General features: G+C 40.9%; 1 protein-coding gene and 1 long non-coding RNA gene across 12 annotated transcripts in view; one reads left to right on the top strand and one right to left on the bottom strand.

Moving 5' to 3' along the window:
* DLGAP1 (DLG associated protein 1) overlaps positions 1–20862 on the top strand; it is a 289837-nt gene extending 268975 nt beyond the window's left edge. For 8 of the 11 annotated variants that reach the window (XM_081873847.1, XM_081873840.1, XM_081873843.1 and 5 more), the window contains 4 exons: positions 4602–5020; positions 9446–9537; positions 12487–12639; positions 16468–20839. In XM_081873847.1, the coding sequence (XP_081729973.1) occupies positions 4602–5020; positions 9446–9537; positions 12487–12639; positions 16468–16677 (874 nt within the window). In that variant the 3' untranslated portion in view covers positions 16678–20839. Of the gene's footprint in view, positions 1–4601; positions 5021–9445; positions 9538–12486; positions 12640–16467 lie in introns of all 11 variants that reach the window. The other 3 variants (XM_081873842.1, XM_081873850.1, XM_081873841.1) reach the window with 3 other exon arrangements.
* LOC309348558 lies at positions 4966–25646 on the bottom strand. Its single transcript, XR_014159479.1, has 3 exons — positions 22429–25646; positions 21007–21092; positions 4966–5011 (listed from the first exon to the last, which is right to left on the bottom strand). It is a non-coding gene; the product is annotated as an uncharacterized lncRNA (long non-coding RNA).
* Between the last annotated feature and the right edge of the window lie 423 nt (positions 25647–26069).

Raw genomic sequence — 26069 nt, 5'->3', positions numbered from 1 at the left:
ATAGAAGAGGTAAACCTCCCTCCTTGCATGCTCTGATCCTGATAAAAAATCACATATACACATATCACATGAGCCCTTTATTTTTATTTTTAAAACACACACACCTGCTGGTGTTTTTAATTCTGCATTTAGCATCGCATCTAGTTTGTCCCTCAGCTCCATCAAATGAAAGAACTGTAGACATCTCAGCAGCTTGCAAATCTTTCACCAACTGAAATTTCCCCAATAAAAAGTTTTGCATTACCTGTTTTGTTTCTCTCATTATCTGGTATCAATCCAGCAACAACCGTCTGTTCTAAGTAGTAATGAAGCAGGCTGATCCTACCCTCCAGTACAATTCCTACTTGCCATCTGTAAGATCAGTTCAGTTCAAATGTATTTGTTTCAGCTATAAGCCATAGCCAGTTTACATAAATTTGTACATAATTAAAATTTCAAGGTAACAAGATAAACAGTGTATAATTAATACAATCAAAACCATCTGCAAGTTGTTCAGCACCTGTTGTGCAAAGGAAAATCTCCTTTGACCAAAAATGTAAACAAGGTTCTCAAAAGGAGAGGCAGAGAACTGAATACATGCAAATAAACCAGCGGCTGCTGTTCAGAACAGACGCTGTATTGTGTTGTGTACTGGTTCAGCCAGTCTACGGTTTCATGGTTTTGTGCACCTTAGGCCAGGTAACTGTCATAGTTCTCTGAGGGTGTAATTATTACACCTTGTGCCTGCAGGGCACAAATGAGCACAAAGCGACTGAGGTTTAACACACGTAAGCAAGGAAACTGAGGGACCTTTCCCTAAGAACTATATATGTGCTGTTTATGCCATGGCTAGCTCCAGCTTTCAGGGGACCTGGCTGACCCCCTCTACTTCCCATCCCTGCTGCTGGGCGCATACCCCCTCTCCCCTTCCCCTCCTTCTTGCTGAGCACCTGACTTCTCCCCCTTCCTCTTAAAGATATTGGAAGACTGGACTGTGATAGGCTTATTGGGCAGCCCAGCAGTGAGGTGGGATGCGATGGGGAACGTGGCAGCAACAAATCCCAGAAAAGCCAAGTGCTGGGCTGCTGTTCCTTTCCCACTTGAATTCCCTCACCATTGGCCTCAGCATAGGATTGCTCAGGAACAATTCTAGATCAGGGAGCAAGTCATTGTGGAGCAATTCAAATAGCAGCTTGTTGTAAGTAGCAGCAGCTGTCTGATTCTTATTCAGCCGCTCAACTGTCTTATTCTTTAGCCATAAAATGGCAATAACAGTGTAGGATGGCCATCTTAGAAGTTGCTGGAGGACTGCTGCTTTCTTGGAGTATAAATTAACGAGCAAAGAAACTCTGAATGTTATGGTTGCCAAGGCAGTGCATCTGAAGACATTGTCATTGAACTCCCATTCCTTTGAACTATTTAGCTGTAATGATGTTTCATTAATCTCCACTGTAGATCCTTGCTTCTTTTGAAGGCATATATGTTTACACAGGCCAGTGCCAAGAGTAGTCCACCCAGCAAGGTTGCACCACGGAGCTGTCTAAATAAACATAAAGGAACAAAAAAAAAACTAGGTCACTCATTATGTGCTGAACAGAAACTTCTTTGATAATACTAATTTAGCCTTAGAACAGAGTGAGAGGGTGTATCCCTAAACTTTAAAATGCAGTGCCTTTGGCCCTGTATCACCCCCTCCTTAAAGCAGAGCTTTATAGTTTCACAACTGAGTTGTTGTGTTTGGTGAAAAATCAGAATGGCCAGTTCTGCAATGTACATGCATGTATGCCAAGAAAGCAGCCCCCAAGACCTCGTTCCTATGTTGTTTTTCAAAGACGATTACTAACCTCTGTAAGAATAGGTGCTGTGAGAAGGAACCCCTGAGTGGTTTACTCAGAAACTATGTGTTTGAACTTGTCAAACAGAAAGAGACTGCGAGATATACAACCGGGGGGGGGGGGCACAAAGAGAGTTCATTGTACGTGAGAGGCATTGCATGCACACCAATTCTTTTAAGACTACTGTTATTAAAAAAACGTAATTGTTCACTGAGTTTTCATGCCACCTATGGATCCTGGGGAGGAGGAGGGACTGCAGTGTTAGAGGCACACCACAAATACGAGCTACACGAAACAAAGAGAAGCCTCCTACGCCAAACCTGCAGCATGTCTGTGCAAATGGAAGTTACATAATCTATTTTTGCACTACTTGACATGTGCTTCAAAGCATGCAGCAGCATGATAAAGGCTTCAGTCTATGCTATTGAGCAAAGGGGGGCGCTGAGTTTGTGTATGTCAGATACATTTATTCTGCTGAAAACAGCTTTGCTGCCAGAGATTTCCCTTGTCTTGTACAATACTGATCAGTAACTCCTTCCTTCCTACGACCATGGCTCATTGCTCCATGTTTACAACAGCTCTAAAGATCCACATTCCTGGCCCCTGCTCTTTTGCCCTGTGAGATTAGCGTTTGAAGTCTGCCAATACTGCTTTTCATCAGCAGGATGAGTCATGCCTCAAAGGAGGCAAGCCTTTCTTTTAGGCCTGCTGCCACATATCATTGTACTATTTCTCTAGAACTAAACAGCCAGGTTATCTATACCTTATCAGCACTGCCTCTTTGTCCCACCTAGGCCAGCCTAGTTTTAGCTCTATGGATAAATTCTATGGATAAACAAGTTGAGAAGGAAGAAACATGCTGTACTTCCATGTCACACTTCTCCTGTTCCGGGTGAAAATGGCCTGTTCCAGGAAAACTTACCCTTGTTTTACACTGCAACTTTCTTCCCCTTTTGAATATGTGATTTAAATAAGGGCAAAGGGATGAAAACATTCTATCTACTATTGCACTTCACTGAAATAAGAGCTATTTCGGCCTTTGGATAACTTCAGTACAGTATTCAAATGAAAAATGAAAATGAGCAAAGGTGCTAGTGTTTCTTCTGTGCCCAGAACCAAACAAATCACTGCAAAGAGAGAATGTTCTGTGTAAGATGCCACACACACAAATCTAACACTTTGGCTGTCAGTAAAGTCAGAGTACTTTATTTTTAGAACTTATATCCTGTCCTTCATCCTAGGACCTCAGGGTAGGTTACAACAATAAATATATAAAACCATAGACAGTAAAGCAATAAAAACTATCAACAGTAATAAAATGAAAGCAATTTGTCAACACCTGGGATTTAGGCAGCCCCCCACCCCAAGCATCAAAATGCCTGTTGAAAAAGGTGGGGCTTCAGCTGGCACCTATAGCTGAACAGTGTTGGAGCCATGGGAAGGCTTCACCAACATCATCAAAATGCCTGTTGAAATCAGCATCAAAATGCCTGTTGAAAAAGGTGGGGCTTCAGCTGGCACCTATAGCTGAACAGTGTTGGAGCCATGGGAAGGCTTCACCAACCTGATGCCCGCCAGCTAGGGCTGATGGGAGTTGGTAGTCTCAAGAGATCTGGAAGGCACCAGGCTGCAGAAGACTACTCCGGGGGGAAGTGTTTCCATAGACAGGCAGCTATTGACTGAGGAAGTCTTCTGCACACTGGGGTGGGGTGTGTAATCTTCACAGCTGTCATGTTGCACTAACAATGGCAGAGCATTCATGTGGGGAAGCAGGTCAGTACTCCAATTCTTGGCCGACTTCAGGAGAAACCAAACAGAAAGCTAAGGTGTGGAGGAAGGTAGAAGATCCATGTTTTATCCTGGCAAAAGGTGTTTAAACCCTTTCCCTGATAAAATCCCACACACACATATACACAAGCTGCTAAGAGGAGTATCATCTGATATGCTGGAAGGTCCAGGAGGAACATCACTGTGACCAGACTGAAACTTCCACACGAGAGTTTATTGCACTTCCACACGAGAGTTTATTGCAGGCTCAGTGCTGCTCATGAATGCAGGACTTTTGCTGTGTTGACACATTATGTTCATTAAAACACTATCCCATATCTTTGTTCCCTCTTTAATCCGGATTTGCCATTTCCGTGAAAAATCCAACATGTACAAACAAAAAACTAACACGGGAATGATAGATGCAACTTAAATGGGGAGCAAAGATGTGAGATGGCATTTTGATGAGCATAGTATTATGTAGGCTCTGCAGAAAAATTGCATGCATCAAGAACACCAAGTCCACAATAAACTGCCATGTAGAAATGCCCTTAGTTACATGTACTGCCTTTATTAACCAATGAAACAAATGTGCGGGATTGTAAAAAGGAGCTATGTACCTGTCTGTTCAAAAACTTCCACAAAATTAAGTCAGCCTGCAAATCTGATGAGATATCGATTCAAAAAAGCAGTGCATTTCTTTGCTAACATCGGCAAATCTACATGTGAATATAAAGAATTTTAACATTGTTCTGTATTCCCACCTGTTTTTATCTATGTTGTCTAAGGGCCAGATTCAACCTCAAAAAGCTTCTGCTAGCGCAGTAGGGCTTACCCCTCTCCCCCTTTCAGGCCCCAGTTGGCTGGGGGGGGGCATTGGGAGAGACCACCAGAACAGTGAACAGGGGGAGAAAGGGGGCAATTGTTTCATCAGGCAAGCAGAAATGCTTGCAGTGATTGAACATTTGTAACACCACAATGTTGAACTTCTCCCACAGCTTTTTATATGGTGTTGTTCAGTTTCCGCAGGTTCACGAGGTCAAACAGTGTTACAGCAGCTGTTCAAGCAGACATGGATTTCCATGAGAACTTTGAAATGTCTATGGACCCTCAAGAAGATAGTTATCCTGGGCAAATATCAAGACAGTACTCTCGAGATGCCAGCACTTCCACTGTAAGCATACAGGGCTCTGGAAACCATTATCACGCATGTGCAGTGGACGATGACTTTGATGGAGATTTTGATCCTTCCATTTTACCTCCTCCGGATCCCTGGATTGACTCTATAACGGAAGATCCAATTGAAGCTGTTCAAAGGTCAGTGTGTCACAGAGATGGACACTGGTTCTTGAAGCTTCTTCAAGCAGAGAGAGAGCGTATGGAAGGTTGGTGCCAACAGATGGAGAGAGAAGAGCAAGAAAATCACCTGCCTGAAGAAAGTAAGTAGTTCAAATACCGATATACAAAGAGACATTTATTCTGCCATTTCCCCCCCATCTAAGTCTATCATAAGGGTAAAGAACATGTGGCCCTCTAAGTTGCTGCTGGACTCCAGCTCCCACCAGCCCCAGTCAGCCAATGGCCAGGGATTATGAGAGTTATAGTTGGAAAACATCTGGAGGGCAGAACATTCACATCCCTGGTCTAATGATTTGAATGTCAAAAACTTTTAATTCCCAGATATTCCTTATGGCTGCTGAAAACAACTGGGCATCAGCTTCGTATATCTTCTGATTTCACATCTGTAACTAATAATGCAAATAATCTGAGGATTCATCTAGGTTCTTGCAGCACTCCAAGACTTGCAGTCTTGTCAAGAAGACCATATATAAATTGGAGAAAGTCCCCCTAAAATTATATTATGAAGGTTATGAAATACAACATTGGGATTGGTTGCCTCTAAGTAGGTGGAAAATCTGGAACAATGACTTCAAATACTGTGTGTGTGTGTGTGTGTGTGTGTGTGAGAGAGAGAGAGAGAGAGAGAGAGAGAGAGAGAGACTTGTGAACATTTAAACCAGCCAGCAAATAAAAACCCAACACCTGTGCCATCACTGCTATGAATGCCCAGTTCTCAGTCACCTAATATGCATTGGCAGAGACACATGAAGAAGAGTCACTCTAGATGATGGTTAAAAATTTCTGTCCCATTCTATCCCATATTTGGCATGCTAACAAAGTGGCAAATAACACCACAATGGCAGAAGTTCATACCCCAGAGAGCCACTGACAGTCAGTGTACATTAGCGATGATACCAATGTGGTACCCTCAAGATGTTGCTGGTTGTCCTTGCTGACCAATAGCCATGCTGGCTGAAGCTCATGGGAGCTGGGATCCAACAGCATCTGCCAGGTACCATGGCTACAACTGGCATAGACCATGGAGATGGACAGATGTTGAAGAGCTGCTTCCAAACAGTGTAGAGAATGCTGAGCTTGGTGGAACAATAGTCTGAATTGGTATACAGTGGTACCTTGGTTTTCAAACATAATCCATTCCAGGAGTCTGTTCAACTCTTGAAACAGTCCGAAAATCAAGTTGTGGCTTCTGATTGGCTGCAGGAACTTCCTGCATTTAACCAGAAGCAGCGTCAGACATTTGGCTTCCGAAAAGCGTTTGCAAACCGGAACACTTCCAGGTTTGCGGCATTCGGGAGCTGGTTTGTTCAACAACTAAGCCATTCAGGAACCAAGGTACCACTGTAATTATACACTGCCCCAGGTTCATATGAGAAGTGGTAGTCCTTGAGATACTCTAGCCCCAGGCCATACAGCTCACCATTTCTACTCCCTATCTGCTTATTATTATGGTAACCAATTCCTTTCTCAAGGAACCTGCAGGATTATGGTTGCTTGCCACAAGCACATTGTTTTGAAAGGACAGCTGTTTCTTAACCAAGGGAGCCAAATAAGAGTTTATGGTAAAGCCCAGCACTGACAGCTGAAATGTCTGTTGCTTTAAACTTTAGCAGCATGTGCAGTTGCCATACAAATTTTGCTGAAGTTGTGGAGAGAGTTGTTAGTGGACCCACAAATGATTTTCACAGCTTCAGAATGTCTGCAGGTTTAACTGGTCAGATAATAAACTAATGAGAAAACTGCAGAGGCTGAAGTTTCCTCAACATCCTGGCAGCTGAGAGAACAGTTGCTCCCCCGCTCCTTAAAGTAAGATGATACAAGCTTTCCTCAGACAATGCTCCCTTGTACAGAACAGCTGTCTGGAGGAGAAGGCTCAGTCAGGGCTGCTTGACAGAGGCTTGTATGTTACATAGACACGTTTGGTATTATCTAACTGAGAACGACACTGTCAGATGGGACTGAATGTTTCTAGTTAGGAATGCAATTTGCTGCTGCACATAAAAACAAGCTAGACTGTCAGTGGCTTCAGGCTGAGTCAGTAACAGCAGGAGATATTTCTTTAGCTAATTATGCACAAATTGTATTATATTAAAATTTGCTGGTTTCCTCCAAATTCACTTTTCTGTAACAGGAGCAGTAAGCAAATTAAAGCCAGGTCTTTCTGCACAAACGATTTGAGTGCAGATCATTCTGTTAAGATCAAAACTGCAACATCTGTTCATGAACACAAATCTACCGCCTGGGATTTGTGTGCATGCAACAGTGTGAACCTTTACAAATGATTGAATTAAAAGAAGGGATCTGTTCTTGATACAAGGGCATGCACACAGAGTGACAGGAGCTGCACACACATTTAAAAGCCGAAATCATTCTAATCGTCTGTTTGGTACAGAAGGGGGAGCAGGAGAGAAAGAGAGTTGAAAGTAGCATCCTGAGCAGCTGATTGTCTGGATTTCAGCTTTGTGTAAAGGTGTACACACAGCCACACTGCTGGACTGGAAAGGAGAAAGCACAGTAGATCCCTCAAGCTTGAAGATCAGCCACTCAGTTTAGACAGCACTCATCCAGTTGGGCCAATGGTCTAACTCTATAATAAGGCAGGTCCCTCTGTAAAGAAGAGCCTCAGCATTCATTTCAAAATCAGCTGGGATGTTGTCATAAACCAGTCACTGATCAAGGCATTCTTTCCCTTCTCCTGCTCTCTCTATGGTTTTGGAATAGATTATTCTAATCAAGATTATTCAGTTATTGTTCAGTCAAGTATAACCAACGCTGCACCACCAAACAATGCATTCTCAAGCAACTTGTCTGACCGGTATGAACACCAGAGCAATTTTTGTTTCATGAAAAAACTCTCTCCCGAGGCAAAGTTGAGAGACAGCCTCTGTCCAGTTCCCCGTTATCCTGCCTTTCAGTCCTTGAGATGCCTTGTGAAGTGTCAGATGGCCCAGCTCCAGCTGAGGCAGCTGTTCTGAAGTAGAAGCAGTGGGAAGAGTTTTCATAACAATGGGAACCACATGAAAGCTCTCAGAATAACTCCTCCCCACTATTGAAGGCTCTTTTCAGTTGAGTGGTTTGCGCATTAGGATGAATAAAGGACTAGACACACCAAGGGGTACATTTTCAGCACAGTGCACAGGGAATTAGACACGCAAGCCTTACAAACAATAATAGTAGTGTGTAGAATACCCTGAGTGGCACAGTGGATGTATTCCACTTAAATCTTGAAGTTCACAGTTGTCCAAAGTGAGGGAGCAAACTGAAAAGGTCGGTCTCTTCTTGCATGTTCCTGAGGAAGGAAGGACTGTAACAGAGCTCCCTACTCATCGCTTCACACATTTAATATTCAGTGTTTACTCAAATTGTCCCCCAGCAGCTGATCTTTGTTACACTGTGCTTTCGATTTATGCTTGCGTATTTAGTCTTACTAAAAGACTTACTGAAAGTACAGCCTAGCTTTGCTGTCTGTATTATGCTCTTTCTTGTTCTATTGCAAGGGAATACGAGAGTTTTCTATATTTGCAGCCCTGTGTCGTATTTCAGCTTAGAGACTTGGGGTTAGGCCGCACTGGGTGTAGACCCAGAAAATGTGGGGTACATATTTTGGGGTAAAATCAGCCCCTAAAATTTTGCCACTGTAAACAGCTGTAGCTGATGCAATCAAAGGGTTGTGCCCCAGGATCTCTCTTGATTTTGCAGGGTACCTTGAAGCCCATCTGTTGAATTGCGTGCCCCTCTTGCCAGCACAAGAGTGCAATCTTCTAACTCCATCCCAGCATCTGTGGCAATTTTGCTGGGCCTTCTTTCTCTTCCAATGCAATCTACCTCTTACCAAAGGTGTGGTAGAACATCCCCAAAATACACTGCCTCAAGGATTCACCTAGAATACTTGCACAGGCCTCTCAGCCCTAAGTAAAGATGTCTTTGTGATTTCTTTCAAACCCAGTGGTGTACTGATACATTTTGAAGTTCAGGAGCTCATCCTGACAGCCTCCATAGCTGCCTATCCAATGAAAATCCATAGCGATGTATCCAAGCAGAGTTCAAAAGATGCAAGCAGCTGTGCTGATCTATTATATATATCCACTTCCTGAAGAGCAGCAGTATATAGCATGAAACCCCTTTTTATTAGGATCAGCATAGCTGCAATACTATGCACAGTTAGCAGAGAATAAGCTCCATTTAATTTGGTGGTGCTGCCTTCTAAGTTCGACTTGTAAAATACATCAAGCTTTAACAAAAGATACTCAGCCAGCTGAAATGCAAACTTTAGGTTATAATTAAAAATTAAAAACAATCTTGCGAAGAAGTATTAGGATTTAAGCTGCTAGCATGGAGCAGGAGCCCCATCAGCTCTCCTGGTTCTCCAGAAAGTGACATCATTGATTCTATGCTGAGAAAAGTCCCAGAGCTGCATTTCCCCGTGTTCCACTCCTACTAAACCAGCGCTTAAATGTGTGTGGGGTGGTGACCAGCTTTTTCTCATGTTCTCTTTTCTTTTCAAGTTCTAGGTAAAATTCAAGCAGCAGTTGGCAGTGCACAGCTTCTCATGGCTCAGAAATTTTATCAGTTCAGAGAACTGTGTGAAGAAAATCTGGTATGTAACATGTATTACGGGCACCATTTCACCACCTTAACTAGATCCAGACAGTGACACTATGTACAAACAAAGAGATGTAAGGGTTCCCTACAGCTTGTTATGTGTAATTTGATCAGAGCGCATGGCTTTCTTGTTGTTATCATTGGCTTTTTAACTTACACAGTGTTCTGCAGCCATGCTTTTCTTTGCTACCATGAAACCTAGGGATGCGCTTTAATAACAATAGCACGAGATTTTCCTTCCAAAAAATTTGCTACTTTACACCCTCAAGAGTTTTCTTAAGTGGCATTAAGACCACCTTTTACTCTGTGTTCCCAAGTGACATTAGTTGTGTCTCACAGCATTTCTGTGAGCAGTTGACAATATACGTGATGCAACATACCATGCAACAGAAATTCATTTGATTGAGGGCATGGCTAAAAGATAAATCTACATTTAAAGCCTGATGGTACCGTTTCGGCTGCAGATGAATTGCAGCAGTACATAAAGCGACTGAATTGTGTCAGGAGTTAGGGGAACACTGCTATGTGAATGTAAAATCCAAGACCCTTGATAGAATGGTGATAGTTGGTTAGCCTTTTTGGCTTTGAACTCTAGTGAAAATAGAATTATTATTTCTTTTTTTGAATAATCCTACTCAGCCAGCATACAAATAAAAAGGAACAAAGCAGGTCTACTTAAGGCAAGCCATAGCCATTTCCTCCCCCATCATGGTGCCTGAACACCAGGCGCCATGGTTCTCTACCTAGTCTCCATTGCCACCAGAACATTCTTCCCTAAGCAAGACTCTCTCACTGTCACTGCTGCCATTTTTGGCCAATTAAACACAATTCATGACTATCTAAAGTGATATGACGATGCTTTAAATGTATAGTGCAGATAGAGCCTTTTACAACAAACCTAACAGAAGGTTATAATATTGGCAAGTGGAGACACAGACACAACTAACAATATATTATAAATAAGTTCAAAACCGTTGCCGAATCACAGCTGTAGAACAATAAAACACCAACATGGGAGCATGTGCAAAAATTACATTAGTGAAAAGCCAAAGGCAGTATGGGGGTTTAATAAGTCTTTTTGAACACTACAACTGAATGGGCCAACAGTACATCCCTTGGGAGGATATTGCAGGGGCAACTGATGAGAAGGCCCCGTCCCTAGTACCAGGCAGTCAAATTGATCTTAAAGATGAACCAAATGAGCAGGGCCTATGATGCTGATCTGAAAGTACAGACAGGTTTGTTTCGGGTGCAGGTACTACCTTTAATGGTAAAAAACAGCTTTTTATAAACATGCTTGTAAGTAGTACAATCAGTAGAGATTTGGTGTAATATGATTTGACCATCTGGCCTCAAATAGCACATAAGCAGCCACATTCTGTGCCAACTGAAGTTTCTGGGTCATTTTAAAAAGGAGCTAGTAATGCATGACTGAGGCTAGGGCAATAGAAATATATTTTTTAAAAATTGTCCAGTAGCACCTTAGAGACCAACTAAGTTTGTTCTTGGTATGAGGCTAGGGCAAAATACAGAAACATTACATATACACTCATACCTTGGTTTTTGAACAGCTTAGTTCTTGAACATTTTGGTTCCCAAACACCGCAAACCCGGAAGTGACTGTTCCAGTTTGCAAGCTATTTTTGGAAACCGAACATCCAACGGAGCTTCCGCAGCTTCCAATTGACTGCAGGAACTTCAAAATCAGAAGCTGCACTTTGGTTTCCGAACATTTTGGAAGTCATGGACTTCTAGAACAGATTCCAAGGTATGACTGTAGATTACAAAAACACAGGTACTGTATTTTTCGCTCTATAGGATGCACTTTTTCCCCTCCAAAAATTAAGCGAAAATGTGTATGTGTCTTATAGAGCGAATGCAAGCTGTGCGGCTAAGCCCAAAGCCAGCACAGGGAGACGGAGCACTGCGGAGCGCTCTGTCTCGCTCTTCTAGCTTGGGGATGGCTGCGCAAAGCCTCTGCAGGGCAGCAGGGTGCCTTCACCCCGCTGCCCTGCAGAGGCTAGAAAGGCTGTCCCTGAAGGCAGAAGAGCGAGACGGAGCACTCCGTCTCCCTCTTCTAGCTTGGGGATGGCTGCGCAAAGCCTCTGCAGGGCAGCAGGGTGCCTTCACCCCGCTGCCCTGCAGAGGCTAGAAAGGCTGTCCCTGAAGGCAGAAGAGGGAGAAGCCCAAAGGGCTGTCCCCTTTTGCTGAACCCAAAGCCCGCCCACTGTTCCCTGAGCCGCTTGCCGGGGCTTTATGGGGAAACCCCTGGCTTCCCCCTTCAGCCCCGACACTGGCCGGGTTGGCTGGGGGAACCCCCGGCTTCCCCATAAAGCACCGACAAGCTCAGCCGGGGCTGGCTGCTTGCCGGGGCTGTAATTCAAGCAAAGGGAGAGCTGCTTGCACGCGTGTAAACAGCTCTTACTCTGCTAGATTTACAGTGTGCCAGAAGGATGGGGTAGTTTATACAACATTTGATTCAGAATATTTTTTACTTGTTTTCCTCCTCTAAAAACTAGGTGCGTCCTTTGCTCCGGTGCATCCTATGGAGCGAAAAATACGGTAACAATCAGCAAGCATATCCTTCACTCTGTTAGTGAAACAGTAAAGACAACTATAACTTATTATGAATCAAACAATACCCTCCATTATAGAATTCACTTTGAAGACAGAGTGACTCACAAGCCTTCTTTACTAAACTGCATCTAGGATAATTTGAAATCCTAACAAACTTTAAACACTGTGGCTGTCTCAGTGAAATTTACAGTTTAGTTAGCATAATTAGCCAATCTCACTAAACCAGGTGAGTCAGATATAGCAGCTCAGAGTCATTAGACAAATATAAAAAGTCATACACCAATGGACTCTTTCAAGTTTTTCCCCACCCCCAAAATTGAACAAAATATTTTCTTTCATGCTTTCTTTCTTCTTTTCTGTTGCACAGAATCCCAATGCTCATCCGAGACCAGCCTCCCAGGATTTAGCAGGGTTTTGGGATATGCTGCAGTTGTCCATAGAAAATATTAGTATGAAATTTGATGAACTTCATCAGTTAAAGGCCAATAATTGGAAACAGATGGATCCACATGACAAGAAGGTAGAACATTGTCGATTTTGTATGCTTCATTTAAAGCCCTGCACAAATACTGGACAGATTAAATAGGCCTCTGCATACGGCAGTGATGTTAAAAACATGAAATGGAACTCATATCAGATTAATCTCATTGTAAAAGAAAAACAATGTTTACATAATAATCACCTGAGATATTTTCTGTAATATGTTTCAGGCATATTTTTAAGGCAAACTTGTTTCTGTGAATTGAATAACGGGAATGTGCTCATTTGTCTTATTATACTTAACGTATAATCATATTAGATAATCAATTGTTGGAAGGAACTGCCTCATATACTGATTCTTAAATTTTAAATAAATACTATGGACAGTACGTAGTACTGCCTAGCCTAAGACTTCTGTTTACTAATGCTCTCTGAAATGTGTCAGCAAGTAAACTAGGGAAGTTCTGTAATCACCGCTGGCTTTATAACCAGTTCCCATTCCCAGGGATAAATGTATGGGTATTCTCAAAGTGGACCATCATAAAAGTTACATGGTAAACCTCTCATGTCATTGATCTAGTTTGTTTACCTTGAGGGAGACCTCATAACTGGGTTCACCTTACTTACTTAATTCAACTCAATCTAGTTCCGAAACATTAAACAGAATGGTAAATGAAGGTTCTGCTGTGTTTCCTAGAATAAGTTGGGCTTTATTTTTTTACTGTGCTTTGGCACTTTGCTTTGTTTTTATTCGTTTGTTTTCAGTATTTGTGTCAAGAGCAGACATTGGTCAAAAATCTATTGTTGCCATGCCCTGGAAGCACTTAAAAGCTGGGCATCGTCCCATCAAATTCACATTGGCATCAGTGAAAGAGGAACAGATTTAATTAGTTAATAGGAAATAGAAATATTCAGAGGATACAACAGAAGTAGTGATGTGAGCAGAGGTAGTTGAGAAATAGAAGAACTTCTGTGTGAAACAAATGTTGCTTCTTACCCTGCAAAGCCCAAAATGGGGAGGGAACGACATTTTGGAAAGAACTGAATCTCTTTCCTAAAATACTTTCTTCCACAATAAGGCATAAAATAATGAAATATTTAAATAAAATATCTAATACACTGTTGCCCTTATAGCCATAATAATATTAGCTTATCCACAAAATTAAGGCAGAGGCAAACATGAAACAATTGGGAAGCTTATTTCAATGTGTTCAAAACTTTGTTTTCAAAAGTGTATGACCAGCAAATAGCAATTCAGACTTGGGAGCTGTGGGTTCTTCTAGAAAAAACACACAACTGTCTAACTGAGAACAAGTTCTATTTGCATTTCCACAAGAAAATGCAGTGGGGTTCAGTTTCACACATTCTAAACAAGTTCTGGAAGAGGAAGGGCAATTTTCTCACCCTCTATTTGTAAAAGGCATTTGAAGCTGCTCTTAATTATCTTCAGTTAGACTCCCACCGGTTTTGTCTGCAGTTACTTCATCTTATGGCTTCTTTTTGAAAACAAAGTTGGTGTCATTAGTGTAGCATTCAGATATGTTCACATCTTATTTTTGAAGGATATTCATAATTGCCATCAAATAAACACTGCAAACATTTTCGTTTTCCTCTCAGAACTGGGATTTTCCCTCAGAAACTCAATATTAAAATGAACATTTATCTGTGTTTTTAGTAAGAAGTATTAGTAAAGAATGGGGGAAGGAGCATGATATCCATATACATAACAGGCAGGCTCAGATATTTACACCCCATGTAGTAACCTTTCTGCTTTTTTGTGGTTGGCTAACATCATGCTGCGTTTTTAAGACAAATAATGCTGAACCCTTACAGATGCTGAATAGGAGAAAGATGCTAGCTGGTTTTGATAAATTCATTGGGGAAATGTCAGATTTTTGAAGAGAACCCTTCAAAAACTCCCCAAAGTACAGTTACTCATTGAAATGATAGTATTAACTGCAAGTGGTTATTTCTTTCATAGACTAAGATAGAGAGAGGCAAACAATTACCTCTATGAGTTCCTTACAGGACAACCATTGAGACATCAACTCAGAAGCCCCATTGAGCTTGAGGTGGCTTAGTGTTCCTACCACACCAAATACTTGTCATTAGATGCCAAAATAACACATTAGGCAAAAGGTATTTATTGACAGTATTAGGAAAATGATTATTTTAATAAAACAAATTCCTTCCAGTAGCACCTTAAAGACCAACTAAGTCAGTTCTTGGTATGAGCTTTCGTGTGCATGCACACGAAAGCTCATACCAAGAACTGACTTAGTTGGTCTTTAAGGTGCTACTGGAAGGAATTTGTTTTGTTTTAACTATGGCAGACCAACACGGCTACCTATCTGTAACTGGGATTATTTTAATGTTAAGCTCCCTAAAAGGAGGCTGTTTCTACAACCTGTAATGGGGGCAGGGGGAGGTTCTGTGGTGCACAGTAACCATAGTGTTGGCAGGTTAATGCTTAGGATCTTAAATTAAAACAGTGGTTCATTTTCTGCATTTAAAAGACAGATGGGCAACACTTGTGAGTTTATTTTGTATTTGTGCTTGTTATCCTTCATCCACTTCCTAAGCTTGGGTAAAGAACATAGATCAGTTTTTGCATGCCAAATAGAATGTTCTGAACAAACTAAGTTCAATTAAAATGACCTTACAACGTAAGCAGTTGAAGCTGTTTTGATCAACAATGGTAAAGTTAGAAGCTAGGATGAACTTCATGTAGTGTAATGGAATGAATAACCCCTTCTTTAAGAAAGCATGAACCAGATGGAAGGCCATGCAGTTTAAAAATTAGGGGCTGCGGACATGCACTTTGTATTGTAGAGCCCTGCAAGTTTAGATGTAACATACATTTTTCTTTGAAAATATCCATCTCTGAATTTATATATATATATATGTGTGTATATATGTATATATAGCATGTGTATATATACACCTTTTTTTCCTTGTTAACCTTGTTTGGATGCCAAAGTAATGACTAATGTATGCTTTCAGAATACCTTTTAAGTAATCCCCACTAACTCTTGAGTTTGTAATTAAATTGTTTACTTATGGTGCTAATTCAGCACAATGCTACACTTTCAGAAGCACTTTTATAGCAATACCCAAAGAGTGTATCATGTTACCAGGGTCAGCTTCCACTAAGCACATGCTCTCTCTTTTTTTTTCCTTTTTAAAAATTATTGCTGTGATAACTAATATCAGGCTGCTAGTTCATATGATTGTGTGAAATATATCCATAAGTCCTCAGTGTTGTAAGCCCATTTAGTCTTGTGTATGTTTATTGTATATAAAGGGGGAGAGGGGACCTCATTATTTGTGTCTTTTCATACCTATTACACACTATTCTAATATGATGAGTTAATTTTATTAAGAAATCCCAAGAGTCTTTTATTAATTGTTGGGTGACATAAATTGCATCTAGTATCTTAAGATTTATGGCATTGTATTGCTTTAAGCAGTGTTACCAAGTTCTGCTTAAGATGCTCTCCTTTCTAGTCTCTGGTACCAGGAAGAAGAGTCTAGATTTCCCAGAGGGAACCACACGCAGTGTTTAGCGATGGGAGCTTCAGCACCAAGTGTGTGTAGCTGACGCACTGTACCCATGAAGCACTGCTCTCAGTTCCTCCCTATTTTGCCTTAAGATTATGTTATTCTTTCAATAAAAAGTCAGTTCAATGAAGAAGAAGAAATGCAGATAAGAACTAACAAACTTTAGGTTAAAAAAAAGTGTGTTCTAACTACTGACCTATCTTAGTTTGTTTGTTTGTTTTTTCCACACCCACCTCTTTTTTTGTTTGTTTGTTTCATTTTTCCCCTGAGAAGCTGTATAATGTCATTAACCTTCTGCTTTGATCAGGAGAGAAGGGCCCCTCCTCCAGTGCCAAAGAAGCCATCGAAAGGTCAGGTGCCACTCATACGGGAACGCTCTTTGGAGAGCTCACAGCGTCAGGAGGCCCGGAAACGGCTGATGGCTGCCAAACGAGCTGCGTCTGTCCGTCAGAACTCAGCCACTGAAAGCGCCGAAAGCATTGAGATTTACATCCCCGAAGCCCAGACCAGGCTATGAAGGGATCCAACCAAGAGGACTCTTAATGGCAAGGAACATCTCTTGTATAATCTGCCCTCCTAGGTCCATGCTCAGAGACACCAATAAGTATTTGTATCCCCCTCTCCCTTTATCTCTCTCTTCTCTCCCAATGAAGTAACACTTCTGTGGCGTAGTTGTCAATCCTCCAAGAGATTTTTCGCTAATTCCCCTTGCTTTCTAAAGGTTTGCCCTTGTCAGCCTAACGCTTTGTCACATGTACTGATGCTACCACCTTGCCTCATGTAAAGAATCCCACAGACACACAGTTGAAGTCACACACATACACAACAAGCATACATGCACACACCTCTGTACAGTAGATACACAAATGAATTCATTCTTGGTCCTTAAAGGTAGTCTGTTATCTAGTGTACAGCAATATTCAGTTATACAGTATTTTGGAAATTCAGTATTGCAGGGTAAACCTTTAGGATTCTGTTGTCTTCCTAATTAATGATGAAAGCAGATCTAGCTCAGAATCCCTTCTTGCTATTACCATTATTATTACTATTATTATTTTAAAAAGATGGCACGCATTATTTCATCCCTAAGAAATCATACCTTCTCACCTGACTGATCGGAAGGAGCTGGAGAGGTAGGTGTGCTGTAGTAAAAGTTGAACTTAACCTTTCAGATGAAATGTAAAAGACCTGCAGCTGCACAAACTGCCACATTTTTATTTCCTCAGTGTTGCTTTAGAATCCTTTTTTGATCAGCAGAAGACTGTAAAATCAATCTTCCAAGGAAATAATCTGGGGGTTATTTAAGGCAATAAAATGGAAACTTGGATGCAAAGATGGGTGGAGGTTAAATTTAAAAAATCTTAAAATCATATTGTCTAATAAACTAGTAAGATTTTTTATGATTGTACTATATTGCCAATTCCTATGGTAATATATGAATTATATAAGGTTATAAAAGGGGAGCAAAAATAGCCTTGGCTTTGTTGATGTCCAAGCCTTGTCAAGACTTTCAGATCTTGCACATATACACACAGACGTTTGCTGTTGAAATGCTGTAAATCAGTGTTCTTTAACCTTTGGTCCCCAGACTGTGTTGGGCTACAACTCTCATAATCCCCATTTAGCTTAGCCCAATGGTCAGGGACGATGGGCATTACAGTCTAACAGCACCTGGGGGCCCAAAGCTGAAAACACTGCTGTAAATGAAATTTGTATTTGTATGCTACGAATCAAACTGCTTACATCAGTTTCTTCTTTCAAATAGAAAATACTTAATTTCTGAAAAATCAAGGAATTGTTGCAACACATCAGATGGTGAACATCTCTTTATCTGTGGAGCATTCTTTTAAGAATGTGATCCACGCTTAATTGTAGGCATTTTGGAATCAAGGCTAGAAAGCAATTCCCAGAAACGGAACCAGGGTGCGGTGGGAACAACAGTGACCATGCCACTACCAACCATCATGCTGGCAGAGAGCATGAAGACCTGCCAGGCACCACAATGTTTTAAGACTAGCATCCAATATCCCACTAGGAGGAGTGGTGAAAACCAGATACGATATGAGTCCTGGCCATAAGGCATTATAGAGCTAGCAGATTATGCCCTTGTGGAGCTGGTGTGTTCAGATCTATTGACTCAAGTCAGTAGAACATGGATCTAGCCTGTACATAGTGCTCTCCCATGTGCCACGCTAAGAATCCTGGCCCATTTGGTCTTTGGAGCATCTTCCTTGGCACCCATACTGACCATGACCGTTAGTGGCCCTCACTTGTCACAAAATCAGGAGAGTTCTGCATTCTGCAAATAAGAGAGGGTATGGTAACAAAGTACCCCAATTGACTTGATAATCTGCACTCTGTATCTTACCAGAGTTGGCTTTCAGTGCCCTTACTGTTAACACAATCCAACTGTGGAATCCTTGACTGCATGGTTGACATAACTGTATAGTTCACATTTCAAAACATCAGAATTTGCATTGGGGAAAAAGTTTTTTGAAAATATACATGATCCTATCAGGACGTGTCACATTACACAGTGCTTTAATTTTATTCAAGAATTTGGGAGAGGTAATAGGTTCTGGCAAGGAAAACTTTCATAAAACATTTATAAAGCCACTAGAGAATTTGCTACCTCTCAAAGCCATTGATATATCCAAGCTATATGTTTATAAACAGGGCACAAAATATCACTGCTATATTTTACAAGTAAAGGGCTAATAATTCAATATTTTAAAGACTTTAAACAGTATGATAAAAAATCCAGTGTAACTCATCACAGGAACCGATCGTGGAAAGTCTGACTTGCACGGATTTCAATCACATTGTATTTGCTAGGATAAATTTTATTTTATCTGAACAACACTTTTCTCTAAAACTATCGTAGCAATGAAGGCTCACACACTGTTTCAGTCTACATAGTGCCAATTGCCACCTTTAAATATATGGCCATGCTCTCTGTTTAAAAGATTTGAGGACTCTTTGTATGAACGTGTACACACAACAGCACCCAAAGAAAAGGCCATTTTCACAGCAACATTTCTGTTTATTTGAACCATGAAACAGGAATTAAGACTGGTTGACAAGCAGCTTGAAAATAATTATAATTGATGCAATAAATCTGGTATTTTCATCTGCTATGAATATACACTCAGAACTTTCTAGTAAAATCCAATTATTTTCCTTGGGTTTACACCTAGGTAAATATGTTGAGGATCAGTGCCAGAACTTTTTATTCTAGAATAGTTGTATTTATACATCATAATTTTGGTATGAAATATAAAAGAATCTGTTAGCATGATGCCTGGTCGTTCATATTATATGGGTTCTATGTGTGGATGGAAAAATAACTTCTACCTAGTTTTTCAGCAAAACTCAGCTGGCATCCAAATTCTGAACGCTTGCATAGAACATGAGGATGTTGTGAGCGTGTGAGAGCACAGTGGGCAGTAACCCAATCCTGACAATGTATTTCAAGTCTATGATCAGGCTACCAGCTAGAAAGTGAAGTTATATTTGCTATGGTTGCCACACGTTGATTACAGAGCACCATAAACCAGAAGAAAAAAAAAGTTAATGTGCAGTGATAACATTTACAATGCAATCCTATGCAGAATCCTTACTAAGAAGTATGTCTCATTAAGCTCAATGGGGTTTTACTTTTGGGTAGATGTTATAGCAGGTGTGGAGAACCTTTGGCCTTCTAGGTGTTGCTGAACTACAACTCCCATTATCCTTGGCTATTGGCCATGCTTGCTGGGGCTGGTGGGAATTGTGGTTAAGCAACACCTGGGAAGGGAGAGCAAAGCTTTCCCAGACCTGCATTATAGGATTATGCTGTTAGGACACAATCCAGCCAATGTTAAGCATTTTCAAGTCCCATTCATTTCAATGGGAAAATTAAGCATGTTTTCAAATTTCTGCCACTGAAATTAATGGAATTTAAAAGTGCTTAATTTTGTCTGGATCAGTGCTTCCTATTCTAATTTTATTTGGACATGCTGGCTTTCTTTTTGTTTTTTAAGTCCAAATCTGTGAGGAAACTGTTCTTCCCAGAATTTCTTTGGTTTTAAATTACAAGATTGTTGGGCGTATTGTGGCTGCTTGGATATGAACAAAAATGGCTTCCTACATCAAAAGTTGAAAAGTATTTATGATATTTTTTTGCAGATGTTTCCATAAAATACTGTTAAGCCTTTTGTAATGACCAATGAGAAAATGGATTAAACCTTTTAATAGTGAAAAGAAAAATGGTAATAAGTTATTTGTAATATATTTCAGTTTATTTATTGGGTGCTCCATTAGGGTTTTGGTGTGCACTATCACTTTAATTTAAACTTTGTATTTGTGAACTTACTGTTTGATTTTTTTCCTAATTTATAATGCATATTTAAACCAGAATGTAAATCACTGACATATGTGCATTCTATCTGCATTCCAAATCATGATAATCATCAGTATGTTTTCGATTTGGAAAAAAAGTGGTACAACTTGCAAAGCCTCTAGATGGAGAGATGGAGAGCATTGTGTGGTTTTATGAATTGGGTTTTCATAAGATTATCTACTTATCTGGTGTGTGGACAAGAAAAAAAAATGTAAATAGATTAATGTTTCCCATAATGTAAAAAAGAGCAAATTAATAAAATAAATAATGCACTGCTTGTAAGAGCTGTGGCTTTTCAATATAAACTCTCGTTCCCTCTTTGCAAATTAATATTGCCCTTTTTGACAAGGTCATTTACAATGGCATAAGGAAAACACTGTGAGACAATTACAGTGTGGAGGCAATTATAGGGTGGAATTTCCAACTGACTCTGCTAAGACTTGTATGAGCAGCAATGCCACTTACATGATCTGTCGTGCTGAGTTCACAGAGTATCCTTGGGTGTACAGCTGCTCAGATATTTCATCTTTGCTGATTTGGTGCCTTGTACCCTAGAAATATTTCAGCCTCTTAGTATTGATGACAATGTAAAAAACAGCAAGCATGATGTCATCATAACACCCAAAGACACAAACAACTGTACGCCCCTCACAGTTTATGTGGTTCCAATTATGTGGTCAAAATCACCAGAACTGTTTGGGAAAGTAGCTCATGCCAACGACATGGACATTACACAGCATTGCATCTTTTCAAGAATTTCCCATTGCATGTGTTAGTTTGGTCTATATCTCAGGACCATAATAGTCTTCCAACTGTCTGTAGGGGAAATAGTTTCTCTGTCCAATCTAGGAGTATTCCGTAGCTGATTTTCAATCGGGGGCGAAAACTCCTAACACTGGAAGTCTGCTGCATGGGTTTGCTTTGTGATATATGCTACAGGGTAATGTTACTTACTCTTGGGTCATAAAGCCCAGGTGGTATTTTGGTCAATGACTTAACAAAGTGGCTGAATATTTCTATCGTAACGTGGGCAACCTGAACCTGAGGCCTTAGGAGTGAATAGGACTTTTGGCCTAATTTCATGCAGGAGTGATGGGCAGGGGATGGAGGGCTCCAGTTACACTCATCACCCCAGAAAGCAGCTTAAAAAAAATTCCATGAGAATGTGGCTTTTGGCCAGGGAGTTGGCCACTTCTGATTATATTGTTGTTGAGGTAACTTTTCTGCACAAAAGCCTTTTCATTATTCACATTTTTGCAGACAGGCTTCCATCCTGATATAGCTAACGTACTGAGAAGTGGATCCCATTGTATTCACACCACTTCAAGGTATGTGGAGTTAGGACTGCAGCCCAGGAAACTGAAGCTAATTATGAGGAAGAGGGATTTATTTAGGGCCATAGACAAGATAACGGGAGATATACTAGGAACCCAGAACCTATGGACCTCCAGATGTTGTTGGACTCCCAACTCCAATCAATCCCAGCCAGCATGAACAATAGTTAGAGATAATGGGAGGTAGTTCAGTAACCTCTGGAGGACCACAGGTTCTCCCTGAGATAAATGACTGGATCATTTGTAATCAGCTTTTTATGTACAAGTTTGGTTGGGGATCATTCAAAAGAAGCTAGTCTGTTTTCTGAGAAGTCTCTACTTGTTTGTGGTGTTGGTGCATTTATTCTAATGTGTATTACCATACTGTCCTCTAGGAAATGATATTTGATATCACCCACCCATCTACCCCCACAGTAGAGAACCACTTAGAAAATCAACCCCCTCTCCAATTAAGCCCATCCAAGAACAACTTCAAGATTTAGATCTGAGTGGGAGTCGGCAACCACATAAATCATATGCAAGAAGCAATCAAGAGAATGATCCAAATACTCACCCAACAAAAGGCTGCTTGGCTGGGTGGTCTGGTCATGCAGTTCAAGCGTTTTATCAAGAGCAAATGCTTATTTTGTTGAAAATATGTTCCAATATATAAACTGGAAGTTTTCTCAGAATATGAATCAAAAATTTAATTTTTAAAAAATCTGTGTATGCAACCAAGTAGCTGGCTTGGGGTATCTGGTCTGCTGAATGTGGCACATGCACAAAATAAGGTTTAACCTACAACACCATCACATCCCACCCCTATGAGCCTGCCAACCACTTAAGACTGGCATGCTCATGGTCCTACTGCCATGTGAGAGCTGGTACCTGTGTCTTTTCAGTGGTAGGAGCAGGACTGTTAAATATCCTTCCTATGAAGATCCATTGGGCCCCTTGTCTTGTTTGCAGTGTGCTTTTGGTTTGAGAGATTTCTGCCCTTGGGATGTGCTTTGCTTTTATTGCAGATTTTATTTTATTGGCTGCTGTTTCCAGTTGCTTTGCATTACATAGTACTTGTTGCAACATCCACACAATATCATAAAAATGCCAGCCTGTCCCCGCCACCCACTTACCTTTGTCCAGCACTGAAATGAAGCATCAGCACTCAGCCTTAGACACTTGATTGGCTGTTGGCAGACAACAGCACACACACAAAAAAACCCCCTACTCCCACCTGCTGTTTCAGATGTACCACAGATGAAACCAGCTTTTGACAACACAACCATTTCCCCTTTTCTTCCAGTACACTGCACACAACAATGGATTTCAAAACGTAACATACCTACTCCATCTACCACAATCCCAACTATGATATACCTACGCACACACATACCTGTATGCACACAAAGACACCCTGTGAATACAATTCTATCTATGAGTCCCCTCCTTAACCCCAACTCCATCCCCACAGTGCCATTTCCCCAAAGCTGCATAAAGGAAAACTACCAATTACAAAACTTCTAGCAAGAGAGATTATTACTTACCTCTTCCAAAGGAAATCTACCAGGTTTGTTGGAAGGTGGATTCTGTATGAAATGTCTCCCGAGGGCACAGATTCAGGAAATGCTTCTGTATATTATGGTTTGCTGTTCTATGATGCACACTCACGATATTTGGTGGGTTGTTTGCAGCAGGCGACAGCTCACATCAGTGGATCTCTCCTTTTCCCTCATCCCCACTGCAGCTCCCCTGTACCCTGCTCCCAAAAAAAACTTCTCCAAAGTGTCAGAGGAATCTGCTAAGCATGGTGAACTGTGTTCTATGGAAATTATCCATTGCAAGAACTTGCTTTCTGCTCACATAACATCAGATTCCACCCAGTTATTCTTACAGGGAAGTAAGGAGCAGATAACTGCACCCGCAATCTTCAAGAAGGCACATTTACATGTTGACACACTGTTATGGATCAGCTTAGCATTGCATGCGAACTGAGCCAATGTTTTGACCAGCTCTCCATTGCCACACGCTTTCGCCACTGATTTTCATTCGCTCATCCAAAATAAGAAGTGCTGTTAACTACTGTCGAGCAGGTACTTTTCCACCAACCAGATGCTAGCATCCTGCAATCCGTAATATGAGTGTTCTTATTGCCTCTGTCTTAAAGGTTTAAGCAGCAACTGGGGGGGGGGGCTTTCCAAGTTTGGTTACTGTTTCAGCACCTGCTCTTCATAGATTGTACTTTGATCTTAACATGCAGCATGCTACTGATGAAAGTAGGGTTTATTGGTTTTGTTTCCACTGATGCTTTAAAAGAGTCGGGAACAAAGCATTTCAGGCAGATGTGCCAACCACCACCTGCCCTGCCCGGTCTTCCAAGCAGCAGAACAGTAAGTTCTGTCTGCACAGATTGATGAGTAATTTGTAAGGGACATGCAACAAATCCATTGTTATAACTTAGATGCCATTCCCAATGACAGCAGCTCATGGAAACAAGTCTTCGTTGTGTTTGTACTTGAGCACTCTGGCCAGATCCAAAGACATCCAGCCTGAAGAAAAGTTCTGGGGAACTGAAAGTTCAATTGCATCTTAATAAAAAGTATTATCCCATCATTACTTTTGTTTTTCTCAACATAATAACCTTTACATTATTCTGGTTCATACAGTAAGATTTCTAAACCAATTACTATGCCTTTCATTACCAATACTGGTTTTAAAACCAAATTTGAAACTGAATTACAAATAGGATGCTTCCTGATGGGTGCTTATTGTGGGATGGATGCTCCTCATGCATACATACTTTTCACCACATCCATTCATTGTGTTTAGCATCTAAATGCCAACCCATCTCCCTTCCCTCCTTAATCTGGATTTATCCTATGGGTGGAGGAGCCAATAAATTCATTTATTGCTGTGAATGACCCCCCCTTTAGTATTAGTATAAATCCCCCATCTGTAAGCACATAGAGGCAAACCTTGGACAACAGGAACTACACTTGCAATGCAGTCCTATATAGGTCTGTTCAGATGTTAGCCCCATTGAGTGCTACTTCGTTTGTGTGTGTGCAGGATTGCAGCCTCAGTACAAGATACCAATAACTGAAAACACAGAACAGTACCCAGAGATCTGGGCTCCTGCTGGCACCTCTGATACACAAGTGATAAACTTTCGGTTTCCAGTGTAGTTTTCTGCAGATAACTGCATCTGGAAGTGGTATGGAAATACAGCAGTTAGCCTTCAAACGATTATGGAATTACTCAACAGTGATTCTGCTTCAACATTTAAAGTGCAGCTTGAGCTGTCAGCAAATTCTGAAAACTACCTCATGAGCCAACACAGCAAATGCACATCTGAAACATCTAATCCAATCAACACCAACTCAAGATGATAGGTTGAATTCAGATTTCCAGCTGTGGAAGGTCTTGAGGCCAAGCAGAGCTTCCCTGCTGAAGCAAGAAGGAAAGTTGATTTTTATCCATTGTAGCCCCCAGCAACACCATTCCAACTTGTTCCCGATGATCCCACCAACCCTCTGGAACAGATTTTTAGGTGGTACAGCAGGTGGAGCTAAAAGAAGAAATAAGAATCAGGGAAAACTCTCCACTCTTGCAGCAGAAATATTCAGTGAAGTTTCAATCTGGCAAATCTGGATCTAATCCAATTCTTTGCCCTCCTCCAGATGGCAACAGCCAAACCTGACTTAATAGCAATAGTTTCCACTCATTTCATGATCAAAGACTTAATGGCCTGTAGGTCCCAACGTTTACTGAAAAACATCTCTTGTTACTACTGGCCTGGAGAAGAGTATTTTCAAGGAACAGTGCACAAGGGAAGAATACCTAATAATAAAACACAAAGGAGAGCACAATGGGGGAAACGAACATCAATATGGAAAGTGAAAACAAACGGATTTGCAATAAAGATTTGTTATTTTTTAGGGGGGAAATTCATTGCTAAAGTTTAAAGTGTCTCATATTTTTCTATAATGAAGTTTTTTCAAGCATGTGTTTAGGATGATACTGAAATAGTTTCAACCAGAAGCAGGGGTTGTTTTCAATGGGTACCAAAAATGCAATGTTTGTAGAAATACAAAATATGCAGGGGTATATATTTTGGTGTAATAGCTGCTTAGTATTTTGAAGGTGGACTCTGTGAATCTTAAAAAACACACCATGTGATTCCCCACCACTGCTCCTTCTGCCATTGGCTGGTGGAGC

This window comes from Podarcis erhardii (assembly GCF_964252035.2).
Source record: "Podarcis erhardii genome assembly, chromosome: 8".
Classification (NCBI taxonomy): Eukaryota; Metazoa; Chordata; class Lepidosauria; order Squamata; family Lacertidae; genus Podarcis; species Podarcis erhardii.
Note: the sequence above shows the minus strand (reverse complement) of the source record. Positions and strands in the feature narration are given on the sequence as shown.